The 22,335-nt window shown below is 42.6% G+C and overlaps 1 protein-coding gene across 2 annotated transcripts; it reads right to left on the bottom strand.

Annotated features, from left to right (window-relative positions):
- Positions 1 to 1,054: 1,054 nt before the first annotated feature.
- On the bottom strand, positions 1,055 to 22,204 carry nipbla (NIPBL cohesin loading factor a). 2 transcript variants are annotated; one of them, XM_077600660.1, is made up of 48 exons: positions 21,809 to 22,204; positions 19,013 to 19,085; positions 18,755 to 18,904; positions 18,494 to 18,659; positions 18,172 to 18,272; positions 17,952 to 18,063; positions 17,630 to 17,793; positions 17,299 to 17,447; positions 17,052 to 17,142; positions 16,707 to 16,928; positions 16,383 to 16,634; positions 15,200 to 15,924; positions 14,471 to 14,678; positions 14,198 to 14,368; positions 13,882 to 14,055; positions 13,627 to 13,788; positions 13,426 to 13,532; positions 13,262 to 13,348; positions 12,531 to 12,762; positions 12,067 to 12,218; positions 11,724 to 11,804; positions 11,547 to 11,647; positions 11,321 to 11,450; positions 11,129 to 11,211; positions 10,685 to 10,817; positions 10,341 to 10,484; positions 10,167 to 10,253; positions 9,654 to 9,874; positions 9,455 to 9,557; positions 9,067 to 9,165; positions 8,825 to 8,971; positions 8,006 to 8,140; positions 7,761 to 7,913; positions 7,580 to 7,688; positions 7,236 to 7,366; positions 7,011 to 7,151; positions 6,614 to 6,707; positions 6,382 to 6,533; positions 6,037 to 6,127; positions 4,953 to 5,126; positions 4,680 to 4,870; positions 4,492 to 4,599; positions 4,083 to 4,283; positions 3,846 to 3,992; positions 3,363 to 3,730; positions 3,105 to 3,279; positions 2,525 to 2,722; positions 1,055 to 2,334 (listed from the first exon to the last, which is right to left on the bottom strand). In XM_077600660.1, exons 3-48 carry the CDS (start codon positions 18,816 to 18,818, stop codon positions 1,972 to 1,974), a joined length of 7,599 nt encoding a protein of 2,532 aa, XP_077456786.1. In that variant the 5' UTR covers positions 18,819 to 18,904; positions 19,013 to 19,085; positions 21,809 to 22,204; the 3' UTR covers positions 1,055 to 1,971. The 2 variants fall into 2 exon arrangements, with proteins under 2 accessions (XP_077456786.1, XP_077456787.1); XM_077600661.1 differs by having other exon boundaries at positions 13,426 to 13,529.
- Between the last annotated feature and the right edge of the window lie 131 nt (positions 22,205 to 22,335).

Below are 22,335 nucleotides of genomic sequence, written 5' to 3'. Positions count from 1 at the left end.
ATCGTCTTCCAGCGCTTTGGTGTACATGAGTTGCATGTAGCTGTCCAAGTTCTTCATTCAATCCTGCATAACAGCGGCAACAACAATACAGTAATTGAGAAGGACTCTTGGTTACTTAAGGAAATAAAATGTGGCCAGTTTTTCAGTAATTAACTCAATGGACGACAGGTGATCTGCGGCTTTGGTGAACACGCTCGTGAGGTTGTTGGCCACCATACATCTCACCTAATTTGACTCCGGCACTATCAGGTGGTACTTTAATTTATATAAGGCAACTTTAGAGATATGATGATTTATTTATTTAAAAGTTATTATTTTTTACAAATACAAATGTAGTTTGATAGCTAGGAGAGGGTGAATCAAACGACAGGGTGAAACGGGAAATGTTAATTTGCTGTGGCGAAAGTATAGTAGTAGAAATAGTAAACAAAAGAACAAAATATTTTCTGTAGAGTATACAACCGCATTAATGATTAAGATTAAAAAACACAAAGTAAGTCCATATATATACACATATATGTATATATATTTTTCTTTTTGCAATATCCTCTGGATTAACTTCATTTATATTAGAAATATTGCAATGTGATCACATAAGCTCTCAGTTGATTTTCTTGACTTTATATTGTCGCTTGATGTTTTTGCTTTATTCTGTAAAGATTGTTTCAACAGTGTAAATATATAGTATGCAAGGTACTGTATATACATTTTTGCAATATACTTCAGGATTATTTTATTGTTTGTAGTCCTTAAATGTTGACATCAAATCCATTTAAATGGCTATTGCTTGCATTGAATCAGATCTCCCAGTCAAAATGGATTGGCCAGTGAGTTCATATTTAAAAATATACATAAATACATTTAAAAATATTTTTGACCCAATTTCAATTCTCTGGAAATGATGTGATTGGGCCTGATTTGCAATCACATGACCACATCTGGGACATCTCTAGTTTTGATAGTTAAGTTTAGTAAATTACACAACTGCCCATTTGATATTTGTTAGTTTGAGAGAAAAAGAAATGAAAAGATGATATTGATACTTTGAGACAAGTGACAAAGAGAAGTAGAAAATTTATTGCAGTATTTGTTCCACCCCCATAAAAGGTTATGAATCCCCCTTTCCTCATCTTACTAAGGTGACCTATAACAACAAAAATCGACATTTACAAAATATCCTCCTGCAATAGGCCACATATATACTGCATGCGTAGTTCGAAATAGAATAAATTATATTCAGAAGACTCTGCCATTGTACAGCATGGACAAATAAGTGAAAAAAAGTCTCATTTTCTCTTTTCTTTCAAATATCTAAAAGCTATAAGGGGGAAACCATTAGGTGCTAGTATTATAATAAACTTCAAAAAACACTTTAATAAGAACATCAAAAAGACTAATTTCCAACATTCACTTAAAGTTTTATTCTTTTTTTAGTTTGCGTGGGATTTTTTTTTTTTTTTACAGTTTTGTCTTCAGAGATATAAACATTTTTTAGTTTTTCTGTTTGTGTGTTAAACTATGATACAGTGGGAGTAGAAATGAGCGACTAGAATCGGCTGCACAACAGCGAAGGAGCTCCCACGACAATGTTGACCAAACATTCCCCGCCCCCACCGCCCTCCGGGGGTCTCCTCGGAAAAAGCCTTCCAACAGAGGGGATCAACTGGAGCCTAATGTTTCCTTTCAATATGCTTTCTGGATCCTATATCCTCTCCATACGTGTACACATACACATCAACATGAGCAGTCCCTTTCATATAATAATAATAATAAAATAATAATAAGTCTTTTTTTTGAAAGAATAAGTCATGTAAAAGTATGTAGTGTCTTGTTTTTCATACAAAAATGAGGAAGAGAATAGGGTGCAAATCCAGTGAAGTTTGGCCGTGTGAATGGAGGCGGCAGGGAGCAGGTAGAAGAAATCTGGGAAACAACAAAAACAAAAAACAAATAACAAAAACACAGGAGCCACTAGCTTGCTCCTCCTTCCCGCGCTGCATATAGCGAGCGTAAAGTCTGCACTACTTTGTTGCTTAGTTTGTGGTTGCTGGTCAAGGCAATCTTCTTGAAAATGACATCCGACTCCTTGATCGTGTCCACCCAAGGCACCAGTTTGCGGCCGTCGCGCTTTTTGGCCTCGGCCCAGGGCCCCGAATAGGAGCCCGCCATCCAGTGGATGGCGTATCCGCTGGGGGTTTTGTGGACCACGCGGGCGATCTGCGGCCGGTCCTTGTACTTGGGGCAGCACAGGGCGATCACGTCCATTACTTCCACCGTCTCGTTCATCCGGCCGGGGTCCGACGGGTCGCCCGTTCGCCTCGACTTCCGAGAGGACTGGGGAGGTGAGCGCAGGGAGACAATAAGGGCACAATCAAGTACGCATCATCATGGTGAAAAACCGAAGAGATCTCCTGTTATCTAGGGTTAAAGGTTAACTTCCATTCAAATATTTTTCCCCAATTTTATGCATAAACACTGATCAAATTTTGAAATACAAAAACTGGGAAGCATTTCAAAGTCTCACCCCTGGTGCGCGCTCGTCGCCGTCGCTGTAGTCGTCGTCTGTCTCTGGTCCCGCCTGGTTGCGCGGACTGGGTCCCATCAATGGCCCCGAGCTTCCCAGCAGGGCATTTATGGCTTTGTTTCGGATGTTGGCGCTTGCCGACGCTTCTCCCTCCTCGTCCTCTTCGTCCGGGTCCAGATGTTCCATTAGTACCTTGAACTACATCAAGCACATATGACAAGAGCCTTTCATTGTTAATGCCGTACTATTTCATTTGATTTTACACAGGGACATAAATCTGATTACATCATCTGAATTTTTCTTTTTTACTGCATCTAATGTCTCGTTGACTATGTAATATCATTTCGTAAGTGTGTTTCCACATATTCATTGAATATCTCCTGAATATTTAAAAAATTATGGTGCAGGTATCTTTCTCCTCTCTGGATCACCATCCAAAATAGTGTATTTTTGACATGGAGAATCTATAGCGAAGAACCAGGATGTGAAAAGTAGTAGCGTGCACCAATGGAGATCTGATGGCTGAGCATTGGAGGCCTGTATTAAAAGTTTCAGTCAGTATATTTTCATCCTCACTTACATCAAGATACTGTTTGACGATACGCCTCTTGACATCTTCTGTTAGCGTGGCGCGTGCCATGTTGTTGGAGATAAAGTCGAGGGTTTGCCGCGGGTGGAAGTAAACGTTGATTTTTCGGTTCACCGCCTTGTCGTATACCTTGGCCGACTCCGTTGGGGAGTACTTTTGGATTTTACTGTGGGAAGAGCAAAAACACAAAACGGGTTACAAACAAGGCAGGTGCAACATTAGAAGGCCTGGAGTTTTCGTGTTCCATACCCGTCTGAGAACCCATACTGATTCTTCAGATGCTGTTTGAGCACCAGCAGCAACAATATGCCTTGAACAGAGTTGGCAAAGTCCAAGAGGCTAGCGGGATTGTCTGGGAGTCGCTTCATAACCCTGTCTGCATCATCCACACATAAATCGTCGAGATCGGATTCTTCTGAGCTCTCGGAGTCGTCCATCGGTTTTCTGGGCTTTTTGGGCTGCCGTACCACGTCGTCGTCTTCGCTATTGCGTTCCTCGACGCTCCCGGGGGACTCACTGTTCATTTTTTCGTACTCATCTTCCCCGTCTGATCTGCTCTTCAACTCCTTCACCTTCTTCACCTTCTTCTCCTTCCGCCTTGGCTCTTTCAATAGAAGCTGGGCAGAGGAAAAACCACAGGACCACAATGTAACTGGCAGTCGGGGTTGTCTTTCCTGGCACTGTCAGAGTTGAGCAGCAATGTATCCAACATATTTAGCTTAGTTTGATTACCTCAGTAAAATTCTGAAGAAGGTTGCTTCCAGAAACTGACAGGCAGATGTCTATATGGTGCATGATGAAAAGAGGTTCTTCCTGGCTCTGGTATGGGAAGCAGGCCAGGTTGTCCGCTATGAACAGCAACATGTTCACCTCGGTTCTCTGTGCAATGGAATAGAGATTGGCTGACATTTTTAAAACAGAAAAGGCTCACATTGCTTCGGTTTAAATTTGGAAACTGAAAAGACTCACGGCGCTGTCGTCAAAGAGATTCAGTAGCGAGATGAGAAATGCTCTCCGGTGTTGCCGGTTGGTGCGGATCATGGAGAAGAGATGCGAGCAGAGAGCCGAGTGGGTTTCGTCTTGTCTGAAACCTCGTATGATGGTCCTCCGAGACATCTCGATGGACTGCTGCAGGTTGAATGACATCTTCATCCCAGCCACTGCTTTCATCTGCAATAATAGAGTCGGGGGGAAATGCAAAGGAGTCAGTGGGCTCTTTACACAGTAATTATTGAGATTTACCCTTTTCTTTTTGCAGCTACCAACATTTTAGCTAATTATTAATGTTTTAATATAATTTGGGCGATTGTAGCAAGAAACAAAACCTGTCGCGAAACTGAGGATCGCAAATATACAGGAATGACGACTGTCAACCTACATGGATGAATCCTGTGTATTTTTTGTCTATCTCCACCAGTTGCTGATCGGCTTTGTTCCTCATGCTGGGCTCCGGGTCAGTTCCCATGGCAATCAGATAAGGCACGCACTGAGGCGAAAATTGTGTTATTCAATTCAATCTCAAAATATTAGCCTGACAGTCGGCTCACACTGTAATGTACGGCCTACCTGCACCGGATGAATGAGGCCCTGGTTCAGAGTGAGCGCAATGACATTGAGCGCAAAGTGCCGCACACTGGACTGTGTGTGGAAGAAGGCCTCCAACACCTGCTTCAGGTAAAGCTGCATAATGGAGCTGCTCATCCCCGAAGAGATGTCCCCCATTTCCTTCAGATCCTCCTGTTTAGAAAGCTTTTTCCCTGCAAATGTATTATTTTCCTCCATGAGACAATTGAGCACTGATGCAGCACAGAATGCATTTTGTTAAATCACGAGTCGTACATTCCCGGTCTGCTTCTTGCATTCTGGTGTCTTCTTCTTGCAGGTAGGTCTGGAGGTTTTTGAGGATCTGGATCTTGAGGTTGATGGACGAGGCACTGTCAGCCAATATGCCATTGTACAAGGACTTCACTTCAGGCATAAACATTTGGCTGGGATGCATGATGACGAGAAAGCCTGAGTGATAGAGGATGTTGACAAGTTTTGAGACTACACCACACTCAAAGGCCTTGTGTATACATCTCACACCAAGTTTAGCAGTTGGCAAGTATGCAAATGGTGAATTTCTTAGACATCTGATGAAGTAGAAAATAATGTTCAAACACAATAATTTCCCACTCAAGTGCAGCCACCGGTCATCTAAATTATACCTACGCGCATACAGATTTACAGAAGCGAGCACAAGTGCATTAGATAAAAAGCATAAATTACATCACGAGGAAGGGGGAAGGCAATCTGTGATATTGACATTTAATAGGCTAAAAAGTGACAGCAGTAATACTATTATTGGCTTTCATTTATGTTTTTTTTCCCTTACTGTAGTCTTGGTAAAGTTGTTGCAGGCCGGTAGTTATTTCATTTGACCAAAAGAAAAGCTTTTAGTCACCCAGCAAACTAATTTTTCTATATCGCTTTTAAGTGGAGTAGGCGTCGAAACAACACGAGCTGCTCTGTATCATTTTGATGACACGTTTTGCCCGAGTGGTTAGTGTGTCGGCTTCGCAGTTCTGGGGTCGAGAGTTCGATACCAGGTGGGTCCTCCTTGTCTGGAGTTTGCACGTTCTCCCCGGGCTTGGCTGGGTTTTCTCCTCGTACTCCGGTTTCCTCCCACATTCCAAAAACATGCACGGCAGGCTGGTTAGACACTCTAAATTGCCTATAGGTATGAGTGTGAGCGTGGATGGTTGTCCGTCTCCATGTGCCCCTGCGATTGGCTGGCCACCGATTCAGGATGTCCCCCGCCTGGTGCCCGTAGTTAGCTGGGATACGCTCCAGCATCCCCCGCAACTCTTGTGAGGATAAGCGGTTCGGAAAATGCGTGAATGACTGTTTCACCGTGCTAAACTTTACAGGATTTTGCACTTACCTAAACCGATAATAGCTTTCGTCTTGACTTTCTCGTCCTCATGCTTGGTGAAATACAGAAGAAGCTCCAGAACCTTTTCCTTGATAATGACCTGTACGCCACAAAAAGATTGCCGTTTACAATATTGTTTGCTTTAAAATTTAAAAGCACAAGTGAAGAAATTCAGACTTAAGGGATATGGACAAGTGTATTTTGACATGTAGCAATAACACGTAAACGAAGTGAAAATCTTAAACATATTAAGTTGATAGGTCAAGATAAAGCTTCCACTCTTTTATAAAGAATTTTTATAGTATCTACAACTAATCTATGCATTCAAAAACAACATTACAAAAATTATACTACCTTGGTAGAGCCCTTGAATTCTTCTAGGTCAAAATCGAAGTGTCGACCAAGGGCACCCACGGTGAACAGCGCTCGCAATAAGAAAGGCTTGTTTACCAACGTCGTGCTGTTAGGATCCTCTTGATGCTGGGCCTTTAGCTTGTTAAGTACACCTGCAGGTCAAAGGGGCAGTGGTTAACGTTGAAGTCCACTAAATTGGAAAACATTAGACATTGAGAGAGATTCATCTCACGATAGAATTTATTGAAGCATGCCCAGACAAACTTGTAGTTGTGGGTCACTTTGTTGACAACAGCCCCGAGACAGCTGACACAGTGTTGGACCACCTACGAGAAAGTGGAACACGTCATCACGTCACATTATTTCTAGTACACAATTCATGGACAAGGGTGGCTTATTCATTTTTCAAAGGGGCTGTCTGAGAAAACGGTAGGTGGGATGATGACACCCACATGTCCGCCTACTTTTCCTCATCACGGATTTTGGATTCAATGCACATTTGTGGCTAAATCTTTAATTGCAGAGTAATATACCAGTAAAAAACTAGATTCACTGTGCATCTGAGGGGAGTTCCATTTTTCTAAGATAAACTATGTTCCTTGCCATGTTTTGATGTCTCTTTAACATACCGTCATGCCGTATTTGATGATCAGCTTCATGAGGTCTTCTTCAATGGTGGCAAGAAATGTCTCGCTGGGGTGCTCCATTAGAGGCACCACCAGCTCTAACATTTTTGCCACATTGCAAATGACCATAAAGTCATTGTCAGTCTGGTAACAAAAAATGCATTTAGTTTCAATAACATTTAAAGTGAGCCAATATACAAAAAAGCATCAAGATTACAAAGCACTCACATTACACTTGGTGGTTAGGTAAGGTTGCATGGTCATGGCGTGTTTTACCATGAGCTGTGCCCTGATTTTGCTGAACAGGTACAAGGTAGTGATGCAGGCCACTAAACGGGTGGAGTTCACACCTTTGCTCTCTGTGCAAGAAAAGGGCATTTTTACATTGATTCAGTAAAAGAAAATACTTGCTTATGCTTATGTCAAACATTCCATGTGCTGCCGGTTATTTAGATGTTAATGATGCAAACAGTCTGGATCCAAATTTTATTGATCAGGCCTGAGTTTGAAAAATCTCTTCACAGCGCCAATAATAGAATAGAACCTCTATTGTATTTAAATGGTTCACTAACCTGCGAGAGACTCTTCATATTTCAAAATATGCTCCACCAGATTGTCTACCAGCTGAACGCAGGCCTTCTTGGCAGGTTTGTATGCTGCGTCCTCCTCAGATTTGAGTAGCTAATGCCAAGAGGGACCACAAGGTGGCATGTTTAAATCAGTTTAGCAAAATGTCAGAATGCCGCCACTTACATTGGAAAGAAGTTGCTCAAACCAGTCATAGCCAGTGTCTCGACATGCCGCGACCACGTCTGTAATGTTGAGGATCTTTCTGGTCATGGTCTCCTTGTCGTGGGCCGGCGTTGGCGTGAACCATAACTTCTGAAATGTTTCATTCACCAATTTCTATGAAACAAAATAATAAAGACAGGTGTTATTTAAGAAACGTTTATTCAATTTTAAATGCTCAACGACTCAAAATCCTCCAGTGAAAATACCTTGATTCCTTCCTCATCATTGACCCTGCGAATCATTCTGACACACATCTCAGTGATTTTACTGAAGGTGGGCTGCTCCAAACAAATGTCTCGCAGGATCTTGATCACACGTTTCCTTACACTGATACCAGTGTCCTGTAGGAAGAGTTGCTTTAATTATCAAGCCGTTGTTCTAACTCGGGAAAATGTTCACCCTTTTTTTAAAGCAGACAAAGGCTATAAAAAAATCAGCAAGCAAGTGACATAAAAAATCTACAACCCCCCCCCCCCCCCCCCCCCAAAATAAATAAAAATAAATCACCAGAATTTTGAATTTACCCAGTGTTTGTGTTTTTACTTTGAATCTGCAACATACTCATTACAAATTTATTGTATTCTATTAATATAATGCTGGTACATGTATTCTGTCAAATCCCAAAGAGCCTGAGGCCATGAACTACATTTGATCGTTGAACAACCCTCAAACCATTGTGTGTGTGTACAGTAAAACTCAGAAGCAGTTTATTAGTGTGGGGTGCTGTAGCAGATTTGAAACACTAGGTGGCAATGTACGACTGCAGAGGAGGTTGAACTCCCTGTGAACTTGGTATTTCCATGACAACTGCCATAACATTATCAGTGTAACACTGATATAGGGTAGAGATTAGGAGGGAAAGCGTTTGAAACTGTTACATTTTCTTATCCGCTAAAATAAAAATTCTGTAACATTTGTGCCGGTTAGGTTTTTCTTAAATCCACACATTAATTATATATATTTAAAAAAAAAAAAAAGAATCAACATTTACTGTGATCCTTGATAAGGTTCGGTAGAATACTTACCAGTATCCTCTCTATGAGCATGTCATAGTACTGTTCAGTGAGCTGCGGTCTGCTAAGGACGAACTTGCCAAGCAACTCTACAGCTGCCTCTCTCACACTTGTCGAGTTGTCCATCAAGCGGCCGTGGACTCCGCGCTGCATATCCGACTGCACAGGCAGAGAAAGTAGTGTCAAAGTACAACAAAACGAGGACAGAACAGTAAAATCCTAAGGTAGTCTTCAACAAGCATATCGAGACATACCCTTGCTAGGATACTGGGGTCCACGGCCACAACCTCGGACAAACACTTCATGGCTTTAGTTCTCACTGCTATGGCACTTTCTCCAAGGACTCGTAATATCTGAATAAAAAAAATGAAATAATGAAGAAGAAATGCCAATAAAACCAGGCAGGGTTTTCCTTGCTTTAAGAGCCCGTGGGCTGCCCGGGCTTTCTTGCAACTTATACTCAAGACTAGATTTGGTTGTACTGTTCTTAACACACAAATTAGATGCCCATGAGTCCAATGCATCAGCCAGGTATTATGAGAGTTAACTTTGCCTGAAAAAGCGCTTTTTTCACTAAATATGAACGGAATATACAACTTTAACATGCTGAAAATACAAAAGTTATGAGTCCTCAACAATTACCTGCGTTAAATAAATATCAAAGCTCTGTGCAAACGGCCTCATGGAGGCCAAATAGCGCACAATCAGACAGGAGTCCTCATAGTCCACAGTGTCAGAGTTCATCCTTAAAAGAGAAGAGAAGTTAAGAGTGGCATGCAGTTTAAAAAAGAAAAAAAAGAGACAGGCAAAATATCACGAGTCCAGTGCTAAGGAGTCTTACTTTAATGTGGCAAAATGAGCTGGCGTAGTCCAGATGATGTTGCGCAAGAACTTCTTGCGTTTTTCAGCTCGCTGCATGATCTCACCCGTGGTCTCCATCTCCTTGGCGTGCTGCGGCCCCTCCGAAGATTCGTCGTCCTTTGGGTTCTGATTTCGCATGGACTTCTCTGCCTCTGTCGTAGCATCCCGAAACCACTGGGCAATGTAGAACTTTCTGGCAAACTAACAAAACAATTGGTCCTTAATTTTTCATCCTCATCTGTAGACTAAGTCAGATAATTAAATAAAAGATAATTTGCCGATCAACAGCTTGTATCTCGAAAATGTAAAAAAGCCTTCCTTACATGAAGAATGAAGCAGAATTTCAATACTTTAATAAAATGTTGGGGGCAGTGGTAGTTGGAGTGGTTGCTGGCAAGTGTATGCATGCAATTGCAACATCCAAACTTATAAGAGCAAAAATACACTTGCATATTAGGAGGGCACCACTAATTTGGTGCTAATTCAAACTCACTGCTAAGGAGGCATCTGTATCAGCATTCTGTTCCAAATAGTCCAGCAAAGCCTTTTGCAGCTGCTGTGTTTCATCACCACCCTGAGACTGCAGAAAAGCCACAAAGAAAGATTCATTTTCAGCACAGTAACAGTAATCTGTTAGCATTAGAAACACAATAAAAAGTTGCTGTACCTGCTGTAAAATGCGATCAATTGACCGCTGGTCCATCCTGCTGGTAACAGCATCCTTTCTTAGGCGGGCGGCCACAGTGCCAAGGTAATCTAAAGAAGCCACTCGTAGAGCCATTTCTGTCTGCTTGTTGCTAAACTGGTGCACCTTTTCAAAGTCAAATACACAAATTGTTAGCTGGTGACATGTGGCATAAGTGAAATAGACCTAAAAATGCTTATATGGTAAGAAATGATTGTAATTGGAATATCATTCAGTTCTTAAAAGAAATGAAAATTTACATCTTGAGTATTATTAATACAAATCCATAAAGCACTTAACCAACAATTAAACTGCATCACACTAACCAAGAGTCTGCCAAGCAGACTGAGTAGCAACTCTGCAGCGGGCCACTCTGGTTTGTTAACTGTCGAGAGCAGGTCCTGGACAAAGTTCTCAAACAAAGGCCGGTAGTCTTCTTCTCCTTGCTTACTGCCACATCTGAGGGAACATAGGTGAGCACATTTAGTTTTGTTTGATCATTAAGCAATAACCAATCATTTTGTTGCGTGTTTAAGTGATAATTCAATTATATAAAATTACGACAATTAACAATACGTTGATGAACTGAAAAAATACAACCAAAAAGTACATTTTTAATCCAAATATTTGATGGACCAATGGGAAAATAGATTCTAAATTATTAGATGGGAACAGCCCTAATCAAATCAATCGATTAACAATCACAGTTCAAAAAAAACCATAGGGACAGCCCTAATAATAACAACAAATACAAAAATTGAGGCACTTACTTTTTTAAGAATACTGAGAGAAAGTTCTGCGCCGTTCTCATTGCCGTCTCATATGAGTTGGTAATCAGCACATCTTGGTCCACCTAAAATAAAACATGCGGAAATAAAACAACAGCAGGAGCTGGAATTTTTAGGTACCATCAAAATTTTTGTTTAAGGGCCTGTATTATGTATTCTTGAATTTTTTCCTACCTTGTTGTCGTAGTCCTCTATTGAGTCCCTGTCATTGGGTAAATGCACTACACACTGGATGAGTTGCAACACCAAGGCAGTCACCATTTGGATGTACATGGGCTCTCCATCCTGGTCCGAGCTGTTCAACCTGACAAAAGTATGGAACACGATCTTGTCATAGCTCCACATTACTGGCAAGGTCTAAATTATTCTTGGAAAAATATCATTCCATAAGGTAGAATACCGGAAGTTCCTGAGGGAGCGTTTGCTTGTGGGCAGCCTGGCCAGTGACGTAAATATCTCCTCCAGAATAAGCTGTCGGTGCTTCTCATAACGCGAGAATACCTGGACAAATGAAATTTCAAAGCACGCGTCAACACTTTTGCAGGTGTGAATTTTGAGTAAATGTCAGAACACTTACCGCTGTAACCAGTTTAATAGCACACAGCTGCAGCTCGCTGACATTTTCCACAAAAAATGGCGTGATTCCCATTGATGAAACCTAGAGGAGGGGCAAAAGAAGATGAAGTGGAGCATAAAAATGGAATATTAATAGTAGGACTTGAAAGCGTTAGAAATTGTATCAGGTTATACTTTGATTTAAACAAAGGATTTAATGCCAGTGACAGTTTAACTCAAACAATTAATCAAATTATCTCAGACGTTTTTCTTTAAGTGTCACTGGAATGTTTTGCATTTAACCCTTTAGATGACACACAATGCAAACAAAGATTCAAGCTTGAGTTTTATTTATTTATTTTTACCTGGAGGATAGTGGTGTCAGTAAGCAGTTGGATCTCAAGAAGCTCAGAGATGTTGCTGACAACGTCACACACTTTGTTGTATAGCATGATGATGACTCGTTGCTTGTGTGTCGAGCATTTGGCACGCTTCGCCTTGGAGCTTAGTAAGCCACCTGGACAAAAGATTAGATCGATAAAGGTCCACTGCAACAAATTAATAAAAGGAATGAAATTTGGTAATTCGACGCGACATGAATTTGGCATGATTCGGCTTGAATCCTAACAAGTTTAACAAAAGCTCTGGATGAACAATTAGATTGATAAAGGGCCGAAAAAATGAACTGATGAAAGTCAATAGTTCAACAGGCTGGCAAAAAAGCCATTATCGATTTGTGTCACGAGAGAAGTCTGTGAGTCACACTATGCTGTCTCTGTTGCACTCCTTATTTATTGGCTTTATTAACAGCTGACTGTACAATTCTCACCTCCGTGTGGGTCCACTTTGTAGACGGGGTCGTATTGCGGGTAGAGCGTGTTCTGCAGATGGAATTTGGTATATTGTAGCACCCGCTCGATGACATCCTCAATGTAGACAGCTTTTGGCATGTGGGCCGATGTCATGATGTTTAGGGCCGTAAGGCAGGCGTCGGCCGACTTGGTCACTCGCTCCATGATGAGGTCCCTCCACAGCCTCTCCTCATCCTCAGCATCGTGATCCTGACATTAGGAAAGGAGATCTATTCAGTGGGGTATTTTTCACTCAGGTCTTTGTAAAGTCCTATTCATTTACTCGGCACCAAAGATTACCTGACATTTATTTAGGGCTAATTTGTCCACTCTATCACCAAACACATAGATTTGCCCATAGCAGACAAACATTAATAAATGAAGCTGCAGTCTCAACCATTTGGGCTTAGTATCAATACTTTTCCAATCAAATCTATATACCGTATTTTCACGACTATAAGGCGCACCCTCAATGAATGACACATTTTAATTTTTTCCATATATAAAGCACACTGGATTATAAGGCGCACCCTCAATGAATGACACATTTTAATTTTTTCCATATATAAAGCACACTGGATTATAAGGCGCCCTGTCTATTTTGGAGAAAATTTAAGACTTTTAAGTGTGCCTTATAGTCGTGAAAATCCGGTATATACATAAATATTTTTTTTTATTTAAAAAAGAAAAAGCCAATGAGTTGACTCACGTGGTTGATCATGGTGGAGAGCTTAGATGCATCCAGGATATTCTTCTCTAGAATATTGAGCAGCTTCACCAGCTTGTCCGATGGTATCTATAAAGTAAACAACCTGAATGCAATCATGCTATTCATCATCAAAAGTATGTTAGCTGATGTAAATATACGGCTACCCTGCCAGTGATGCCCATGGCTTTGATTTTGGCGGATTCGCTGCCCAGCTCGTTTAATTGGTGTTTCCCAAGTAGCAATTCCTGAGGTATCTCATCGTCATCTGCTGCTGGACACAATTATTATTATTATTATAAATTAAATGTGGATACATTTAAAAGACACATGCTGTTTGATTTATCAAAAAAAAAATCAAACTGTACCCATGGTGGTGAAATCCACATCCTCTAGGTTATCTAAAATGTTGTCAATGCTCGTTAAGAATCTCTTGAACGTGGACGAGTCCATGAGCTCCTCTTGAGTAAGCTTCGGTTCATATGCTTTCCGCTTCTTCTGTTTCTCCTTCATCTTTAATTTTCTGGCAACTGGGCAAGGAGAATTGTTATTTTTCTCTCATTGGCAATGACTGGGGGAGTTGTGCAAGAAGATGCAAAAAATGTGATTCATGAAAAGCAGACCATCGCTCATGCTGGGAGGCGGCGAGTCATCTTCGGAGGAGTCTCGGTAACGGCTCCCCGAGCCTCTGCGGCCTTCTTTGGACCCACTTCTCCGATGTTCCCCTGAGGCGCGTCGCTCTCTTTCCTCAAAGTCCCATGCCCGGTCTTTTTCTCGACGCTGACGCTTTCTTGCAGCTGTTGACATTAAATACACAACTCAATTACAAAAAGAAAAATACGTAAATATGAACACGTCACAATTAATTCTGGAAAGAAACCGGTTTCACCGGGATCAACATATGCTCTCATTTGACAAGAAACCAAAGGGCTGACTCACATTCTTCGTTTGCATCGTCGTCCGAGCTGACCTCGGCGTATTTGGGCTTCTCGTTGATCGTACTCCGTTTTCGCTTGTTCATTTTGACTCGCTCACAGAGGGGCATGGTTGACTCAATCTCTGCAAGGAGCTCTGGGGGAAGTTCCTTTAAGATGGCCGGGTCCATGCCAGCTGGAAAAGAAAGCAAGTTCTCATTAGATGACCCATTTAACGTCAAATTATATATATTTAAAAAAAAATAATAATAATCATTTGGGAATTTTTAAAATTTACTTTTGCCATATTTTCCTGGGGAGAACCGGTTCTTTCCAGTCTTGCTGTGACGAATGATTCTTTGGATCTGGTCCACAGAGAGCTTTTTCACAAGTACTACAGGCTTGGGCCTCTTCTCAAAGTCCTGCACCAGACCAAGTCGCTCTAGTTTCACCTTGGGCTGCCCCCAAATGTGACTCTCCATCGGAACGCCACCATCACGTTTGATCTGAAATGTAATGAAGCTGTTAGGGATGCTCTTTGGTAGTGTCTGCCAACAAGCTTAGAAGGCTAGCACATTGAATACCAAGAGATGAAATGACACGATGTCAATGATTCAGACCAATGAACGAAACGATTCAAATGTTAGTTTTCAGTATAGACCGGTTAACAAATGCTTAAAGGAATACTCCTGTCCAACATTAGTGTAACGTTAGAATTTTAAGGAGCCATGAATCCTGATTTTAACAAATTCTAAGAACGTGCAGTGGAGTATTTTTTTAAGATTTGTGCCTTCTTGCTCGTAACTAAACATTTGGTGGTCGATTTCAGCAACAACACAAAACATCAACTTTAAAAATGATTAGGACTGATTAATATGTTAAATTATAACCCCGATATAAAGCAAACAATTATAAATGGGAAAACTAATGTGAAAACAAGGGCGAGCGGTGGCATGATTTAGTGAGACTGCAGGCAGTGACATCTAAATGATTGGCAGCTATTGCTGTTTGGGTCGTTCCAGATCACCTTAGGGATCTGGAAGTTCTTCAGTGCGCCACTTTGTCCTCCCAGGAGGTGAGCGGGGAAAGATTGTGGAAGTTTAGGACCGGAGGGAACGGCAGCAGGCTTCAAACTGTCTTGCCTATGGCTGCTACGACCAGGCTCTCCGACAGAGGATGCCCGGAAGACGGACCTATCTCGATCACATCTCATGCGAACATCGACGGTTTCGCTGCGATGCCTCCTATCTTTGTCAGACTCCCTGTCCCGTCCGTGTTCCCCTCGGCCCGACGACTTTGGCTTCTCAGCCCGCCTATCTGAAGACTTGTCATCATGTCGGAGTTTGGACAACTCCCGACAGTCTCTTCTGCCGTCATGTTTATCAACCCTGTTCTTGATGACGTCCGGTCGTCCGTCCGGTTTCAAACGCGAGGCGGTGTCAGAACCTTCTACAGCGGCGAGCCCGCTAGATGGTTCTTCGGGCCAGCGTTGAGCTTCTAATGCAGGGACCGGGGCAGCCAGACAGGGGTCGAGCTGGCCGTCAACCCTTCCTGCCTGTTGGAGGTCAATGCTCACCATGAGGGGAGGACGACTGGCACCGTTCCCAGCTGCTGTGGCCTCTTGCGGGGTCAGTTTGCCAGCATTGCCCCCACCCGCGGGTCCACTTCCTGGAGCACCGGTAGGACCACCGGGACCTCCAGCGCCGGGCTCCAAAGGAAAAGAGTCTTGTTTTCTCTTCTTCAGTGGCTTGTCTGTTGAAAATAAATTTAAAATCATTCATTCATTTTCAGAACCGCTTATCCTCCCTCACAAGGGTCGCAGGGGGTGCTAGAGACTATCCCAGCTAAGTATGAGCACCAGGCGGGGGGCACCCTGTATTGGTGGATAGGCAATCGCAGAGCACAAGGCGATGGAATATGACTCACGTAACACTCATTCCGAGAGGCAATTTAGAGTGTTCAACTAGCCTACCCTGCATGTTTTTGAGATGTGGCAGGAAACCAGAGAACCTGTAGAAAACCCACGCAAGCCCAGGGAGAACATGCAAACTCCACACAGTGAGGACTGAGGACTGACCTGGGATCGAACTCTCGACCCCAGAACAGTGAGGCCGACGTGCTATCTATTCTTCCACCGGGCCGCCAAATTTAAAATCATGAATACAATGGACATATTTTGTCCCAAAAATGATTCTGAATCTTCTCCATACCTTTATCCTGGACTTCCTTAGAACACTTCTCACTCGCCGCCTCTCGCTCTATCCGCTCGATTTCAGCTAGTGCGTCGAGCTCCACCTCGTCATAAGGAGAACTAGGAGCCTGGAAACCCACAGCACCCCCTGCCTGCTGGGATCCTTGATTGTGGCGGGCTATCAGGTTCTGCTGGAGAACAGGCACTTGCTGAAAGTTCATTTCAGCCTCCATATTGTCTGAGTTGTGGTCCAGGCCTGGAACACCATCGCCTGAGAGTAGCAGAATATATTATTGCACCCAATTCAGTCATTATAATTCAGATATAGTGCGTGTTTGCCTACCTGGTGGGTCAGACTCATTTGACTTAACCCGGGACAACTTAAGTGTGAGTTTGGTGGAATCCTTGTTTGGGGAGCTGACAATGTCATACATGTCTTTCTCCTCTTTCACGGTGGGAATCTTCTTGCGTTGCTGCAGTTGCTGTTTATGGTCTGGCCCCCCTTCCCTCGGCGACAGCACATACGGAGGTGGCGACTGCAGAATCAGCGGGGGGCGAGAACCTGCTGTGAGGAAGGAGGGGGAAATAAACAAAAATAAAGTGAAGACATTACAAACATTTATAAAAACCAAAAAAAAACACATCCTATGTGGGAGCACTGTTCGTCTATATAAAAACTATTTCTTACGTTTGGGTGCTCCATCACCTGCTGCTGGAGAGCAGCTGGACTGCGGCGACCGTAAAGGGAATGATGAATTTCTCAGGGCGGCATCACCATCCTAATTAAAATATACATTAGGCAGATTTGAAATGCTAATGTATACAAAAAGCTGTTTCCCTGGAGTGCCTTGCAACATATAAAATTTACACCATACAATTTATTTGTGATCAGTGCACGCCTCATTATATCATATCAAATCAATCGGAGACCCTACCTCACTGCCCGACCGGTGCACGATGTTCAAGTAGTCATCTGTGCCATATCTATCTGGGTGGTGGTTGGCAGTGTTGGCCATCTGCCCCGATACCTTGCCTTCATGAATGTTTCGTATACTTCCCGGAACCATTGGACTGGCCACGGACACTTTGAGAAAGCAAAAAACACCATTTCATTATTTAAGTATTGACTAGTAATATCCTTTGAACTTTTATGCTTTAGCATTTCAATGATTTCACTTGGAAAATATTTTTTATTATTCCGAAGATAGTGTAAATGAGTTGAAATGTCAATATTTATTCAGTTAGCTGATTAACACTCAGACTCACCTTGTTGGATCTGTTGATGTTGGTTGTAGCTGGGTGGTTGTTGGTGGGGGTACTGCTGGAGGTAACCAGGGGCGGGGCTTTGTGGTGTGTAGGGACTAGGAACCGGACTGTTTTGCTGGCCCATGTATCGACTACTAGAGCCTGTCTGGGGTGCCACAAATCGACTAAAAGAGAAACAGTAAGATAAAGGTCCAATGTCAGTGAAAAATGAAGCAAAAAAAATGAGGCGAGCACACAAACGCTGACCAATACATTTGAATGTTAATGAATTTTAATCTACTTTAACTAGTTGGTACAGAGATTATTGTGCGTTCTGACATACCTTGATGGATTGGGAGAAATTGCTGCTGGCTGAAAATTTGCCGATGGGGCTGGACTGTGCATTGAATTTTGGGTGATCTTGTACTGTTGTACCATCGGCTGCTGCATAACATCTGTTCAGGTAAGAAAAGGTAATCATTGAAAACGCTGAGGAAATGTGTGTGTGTGTGTGTGTGTGTGCGCAATTCAATTGAAAAGTGACTGGTTTTGAGGCGGATTACTTTTTTCCCTGAAGATGCCAGGGTTTCTGGCCAGCATGGTCTGCAGCAGCAGTGGTGCATCTCCCTCAGGCTCATCACTCCCCAGGTTGTCCTTCAGCTCTCTGTAACACACAAATGAACAGGTTCGGCTATTTTCAGTCCAATTGACAATGACTAGCAGGCATTAGGAGATAAGATATGAAAATTTGTGGGGGGTTTTCCCAGTTATAAACTTTATTTTGCATAGATGCCGCGGCGGGAAGAAAGGAGGTGCATAGGGAGGAAAGAGGAATGAATAGATGGGTATGACTGGAAAAAAATTAGCGGGTGGAGTACTACTTACATGTGCTCTGTGGAGACCTGGTTCAGGCCATGGGCGAGCTGGGAGGCTAAGTTCTCATCCCGGCAGCCCAAAAGGCAGTTGACCTCCTCTGCTATTCTACCATTGTACAAGAGGCTCTTCGTAGTGGTGGCCGGGAGGGGGGAAGGAAGGGGCAGCTGGTTCAACACTGGAATGAGTAACATAGAAATAAGATGTCTAGTTCTGATCAAAAAGAGATTCATCAATTGTATACTGAGGCAGGACGCAGTCGATGCCACTCACAGTCTGTCAGGCTAGCGATCCCAGCGAGAGTAGTTATGGGAACATGAGGCATATCCCCATTCATGCTTGAGGTGAGGGTGGGGGTGTGTGGTGATACACAGGTAGATCGGGGGGCCGATGAGTGACACCTGTCCTCACATCTCCTGACACCTGAGGGAGAGAAGTAAATAGGAATTAGGAGGTGATTTGCTGAGAATAACTAAACTACAATGGTTCTTCTAAAGTTGTATCATGTGTGATAAATATATCTCAGCATACCTTGTGGACAAATGCTGTGCCGCCTCAGGTGGACACAGTGACATTTCAGAGGAAAAACAAATCCTCCTTTGAGCTGTGGAAAAGTAAACAAATAAAATTAAGAGCATTGCATTTTATTTAGATCATAGGGACTCACATACAGCCTATAAATTAATTTGAAGCAAAATTGTATACGGAAACATGGTGCAAGCAAAAAAATGCAGTGAAAGTGTTGCACCCTTGACAGCTGTGAGAGTCAGATGTCGTGGTTTAGAGCGCTGGAATAATTGTTTCCAAGTGCTTGTAAATGCCCCCCCAAAAAATCACGCCAAGCGGCCAGTCTATAAGGTGATAGGGAAATTTTAGCTCAAAGTTAAGTTCCACCTGTGAACCAGGATTTGAAGCTTAGTCAAGCTGAAAATTGTGCGCTCTCATTGGTCACAAGAGCGGCAAGCAGGAGGTGGAACTTCCAAAATGTACATTATGGGAGTATGTCTTTAGCCTGACGCGCCAAGACCCAGTCGCTTTATTAAGCGTAACTGATACAACGGTATAGCACACAACCTCAAAACAGGGCACAAAAAAACTGCGATTTAACACCATAGCAGGATGAAACAAGACCAAACAATATGTGAATCAATCAGGACACCTCTTTTGAGAATTGGCAATATAATAAATTGACCTATTTTGTGACCCAAACACAGAAATGGGAATGTTGATCAGTGGGCAATTATATTTGGAATTTCTCATGCAGTACAAGGAAATTCTAGGAATGAGGGTTGTTGTGCCAACAAGTTGGAAAAGCTGGTTAATTACGTTCCTGCACGGTGCTGTGCGAGATGGCAAAAATCTATCACAATTTATATCACATTTGATGTTTCTAAGTAATATTTTTTGGGGTGAAAACATAAACAACAATTTTGAAAGCTATCACCCCCTCTCACTTTATTTTGAATTAACATTAAAATGACGTGCCACCTACCATGTTGAAGGCATCGATATATGATTAGCTACTAATACTTTTGATTTTAACTGGAGGATATTAAGTTTCCATTCAAAATTAATATTGATATTGGGGAAAAATGTACAGTCTGTGTTTTGTGTGTATTATGAGTTGCTATTTTAAATTGCACTGCATACGTTACTGGCGTTTGGTTGGCAGGGGATCTAATTGGCAAATTATTAAGGGGAGATAGGTTCATCTTGAGGCCAATTGGTGAAAATGACAATGGCACAAGGAATCTATAAATATAGGTCAGCGCAAATTGGGTGCATGTTGCTGTCCAAAATGTGTAAATGTGTATTGTAGGAACAGATCTAATTCTGGCAATAAAGATGGTAGACCGGTAAAATGTAGATTCAAAGTTTTATATCGTGTTAGGATTTATACTGTCATATCGCACAGCACTACTTCTGAAAATGTCTCCTTTTTTTGTGTGCCATGGTTTTTAGCATTATAGTGTCTCAGTTGCTATGTTTACATTCACGCAATATTAGGTCAATTTTCCAATTAGACACTTGCAATCATCTGTTTACATGCACAGATGTAAAAGGTTGCAAATCAACGGGTAAACATCACGTATAGAGAATGTCATGATGCGAATCATGTCATTTCCGAATTTCGCAAACTTGTTTTCAATCATCTCCATGAAAAAGCGTACTAAAGTGGCGCTTCCTAACACCAACAAAATGCTTGATTTTCATGTTTTTCACAACACTAATGAAGTAATAGATTTCCTTCTCACTTTGAAAGCAATTGTTGTTTTTCACCATGTATAATGTAGTAACAACTACTTCCTGTCCTCAAAACACTTTTATAGAATGATCATTTCAAAGGGACTATCTCAAATGTAGGTTAAATGGCCAGGTATTATTCTTAGGTTTAACCTTTTTTTGTTTAAAAAAGAAAAAGAACAACAATATCAGCATATTCAAATTTTAAAGCTAAGCATGTTAAATTCTCAAAAGGGAAACACTTTTGCAAACCTAAGGAACACATGCAATACATTAACAACGCAACAGGTTTGGCAAACGAAAGCAGCAAGTGCTCATGAGAAGGAGGGGAGGGAAGCAAAAAAATAAATGAGGCTAGGGGAGGTGTTGTAAACATTAACTCGTAGTAGCACGTCTGTGGGGCTCTCCTACACGGTACGTGTTTGCCAGAGTTGACAGGTGGGAGACTGACAGCCAAGGAGGCGGCACAAAGGGGAGCAGATGCATCCATCGTACTCGGTGCCTAGCGTCAACATCTCTAAAACCCCAAACATGAAAATGCAATTAAATAAGATAACAACAACAAACTGAATCACGCCAAAACGTACGTCAGTATCATCTTGTAAATCTATTTCCACAAAGTTTTGGACTGAAGCTAACAGCCCCAGGTTAGCCGCGAGGTTAACGCGGTGGAAAGCGCTCACTCCGCGGGTTGTTTTTCTCCCACGGCTCGGTAGCTTGTTCGGTTCGGCTAAAAGTGGCTAGCTTCGACTGTTAGGAAGTTAGCGTAATATTTCAACGCTGCAGTCAGCGACGGGATACGGAAGGAAAATTATTTTAGTACATTTATGGGGGGTATAAACGGAGTTTCTTGCAGGAAAAATCGCACGAAGCCCCGTGAAACAAGCGGCCCGATCTTCGACGAGTGACATCCAGCTTCGAGGCCGTGCGCCTGGGCAAGAGCGAAAACACACCTAGCTACATAGCATTCGTTCCCTTCCCAGTTGGCGATTAACGACGGCGTCTCCGTCCACTGTTTTGAGGGGAAGTGCACATTTTGTTAAAAGACTAGTCTGCGAAATGCAAATACATGAGTGCAATTACCTTCGTTTGTGGCGCCCAAAGGGAGGAGAATATTATATCAGGATTTATGTCCGTATCTCTAGCTCCCCCTTTCTTCTCCTCCAGAAGGAGCTCGGATTGGCTCGCCGAGCTAGCCCGACTCGAGCTAGGTGGCTAGCTCGCTAGCTATCAACAATAATCCGGGGTCGGGCTCGGATCGCTCCTTCTTCCGTCAGACAACTCGTAACCGAATTATTCCCACGTTTTGCGACAAGGCGTACGTCTTTACTTCGGCGTCGCGGTTGACGCGGGCGACGAAAGCCTGCCTAATGGTTTTTTTCCGAGTGTAAAAGGGAGAAATGTGACGATTTGTTGCGATCGGCCGAAAGAGGCTCTCCTCTTCTCGTAGAACAAAATGCCGACCGGAAGTGCCGCCGTATGACTTGAGAGCAGATCTCACGAGTGACTCCCTCCATCGGCGCCTGAACGAAATGCCTCATAACACCTCGCAGGCAATCCGCCAGAGAGCGTCCTAGCACAATTTTAGGAATGCCTTTGTTCAAGATGAC

Source organism: Stigmatopora argus, chromosome 5 (assembly GCF_051989625.1).
Source record: "Stigmatopora argus isolate UIUO_Sarg chromosome 5, RoL_Sarg_1.0, whole genome shotgun sequence".
Lineage (NCBI taxonomy): Eukaryota > Metazoa > Chordata > Actinopteri > Syngnathiformes > Syngnathidae > Stigmatopora > Stigmatopora argus.
The sequence above is the reverse complement of the archived record's forward strand: the minus strand, read 5'-3'. Positions and strand labels throughout refer to the sequence as shown.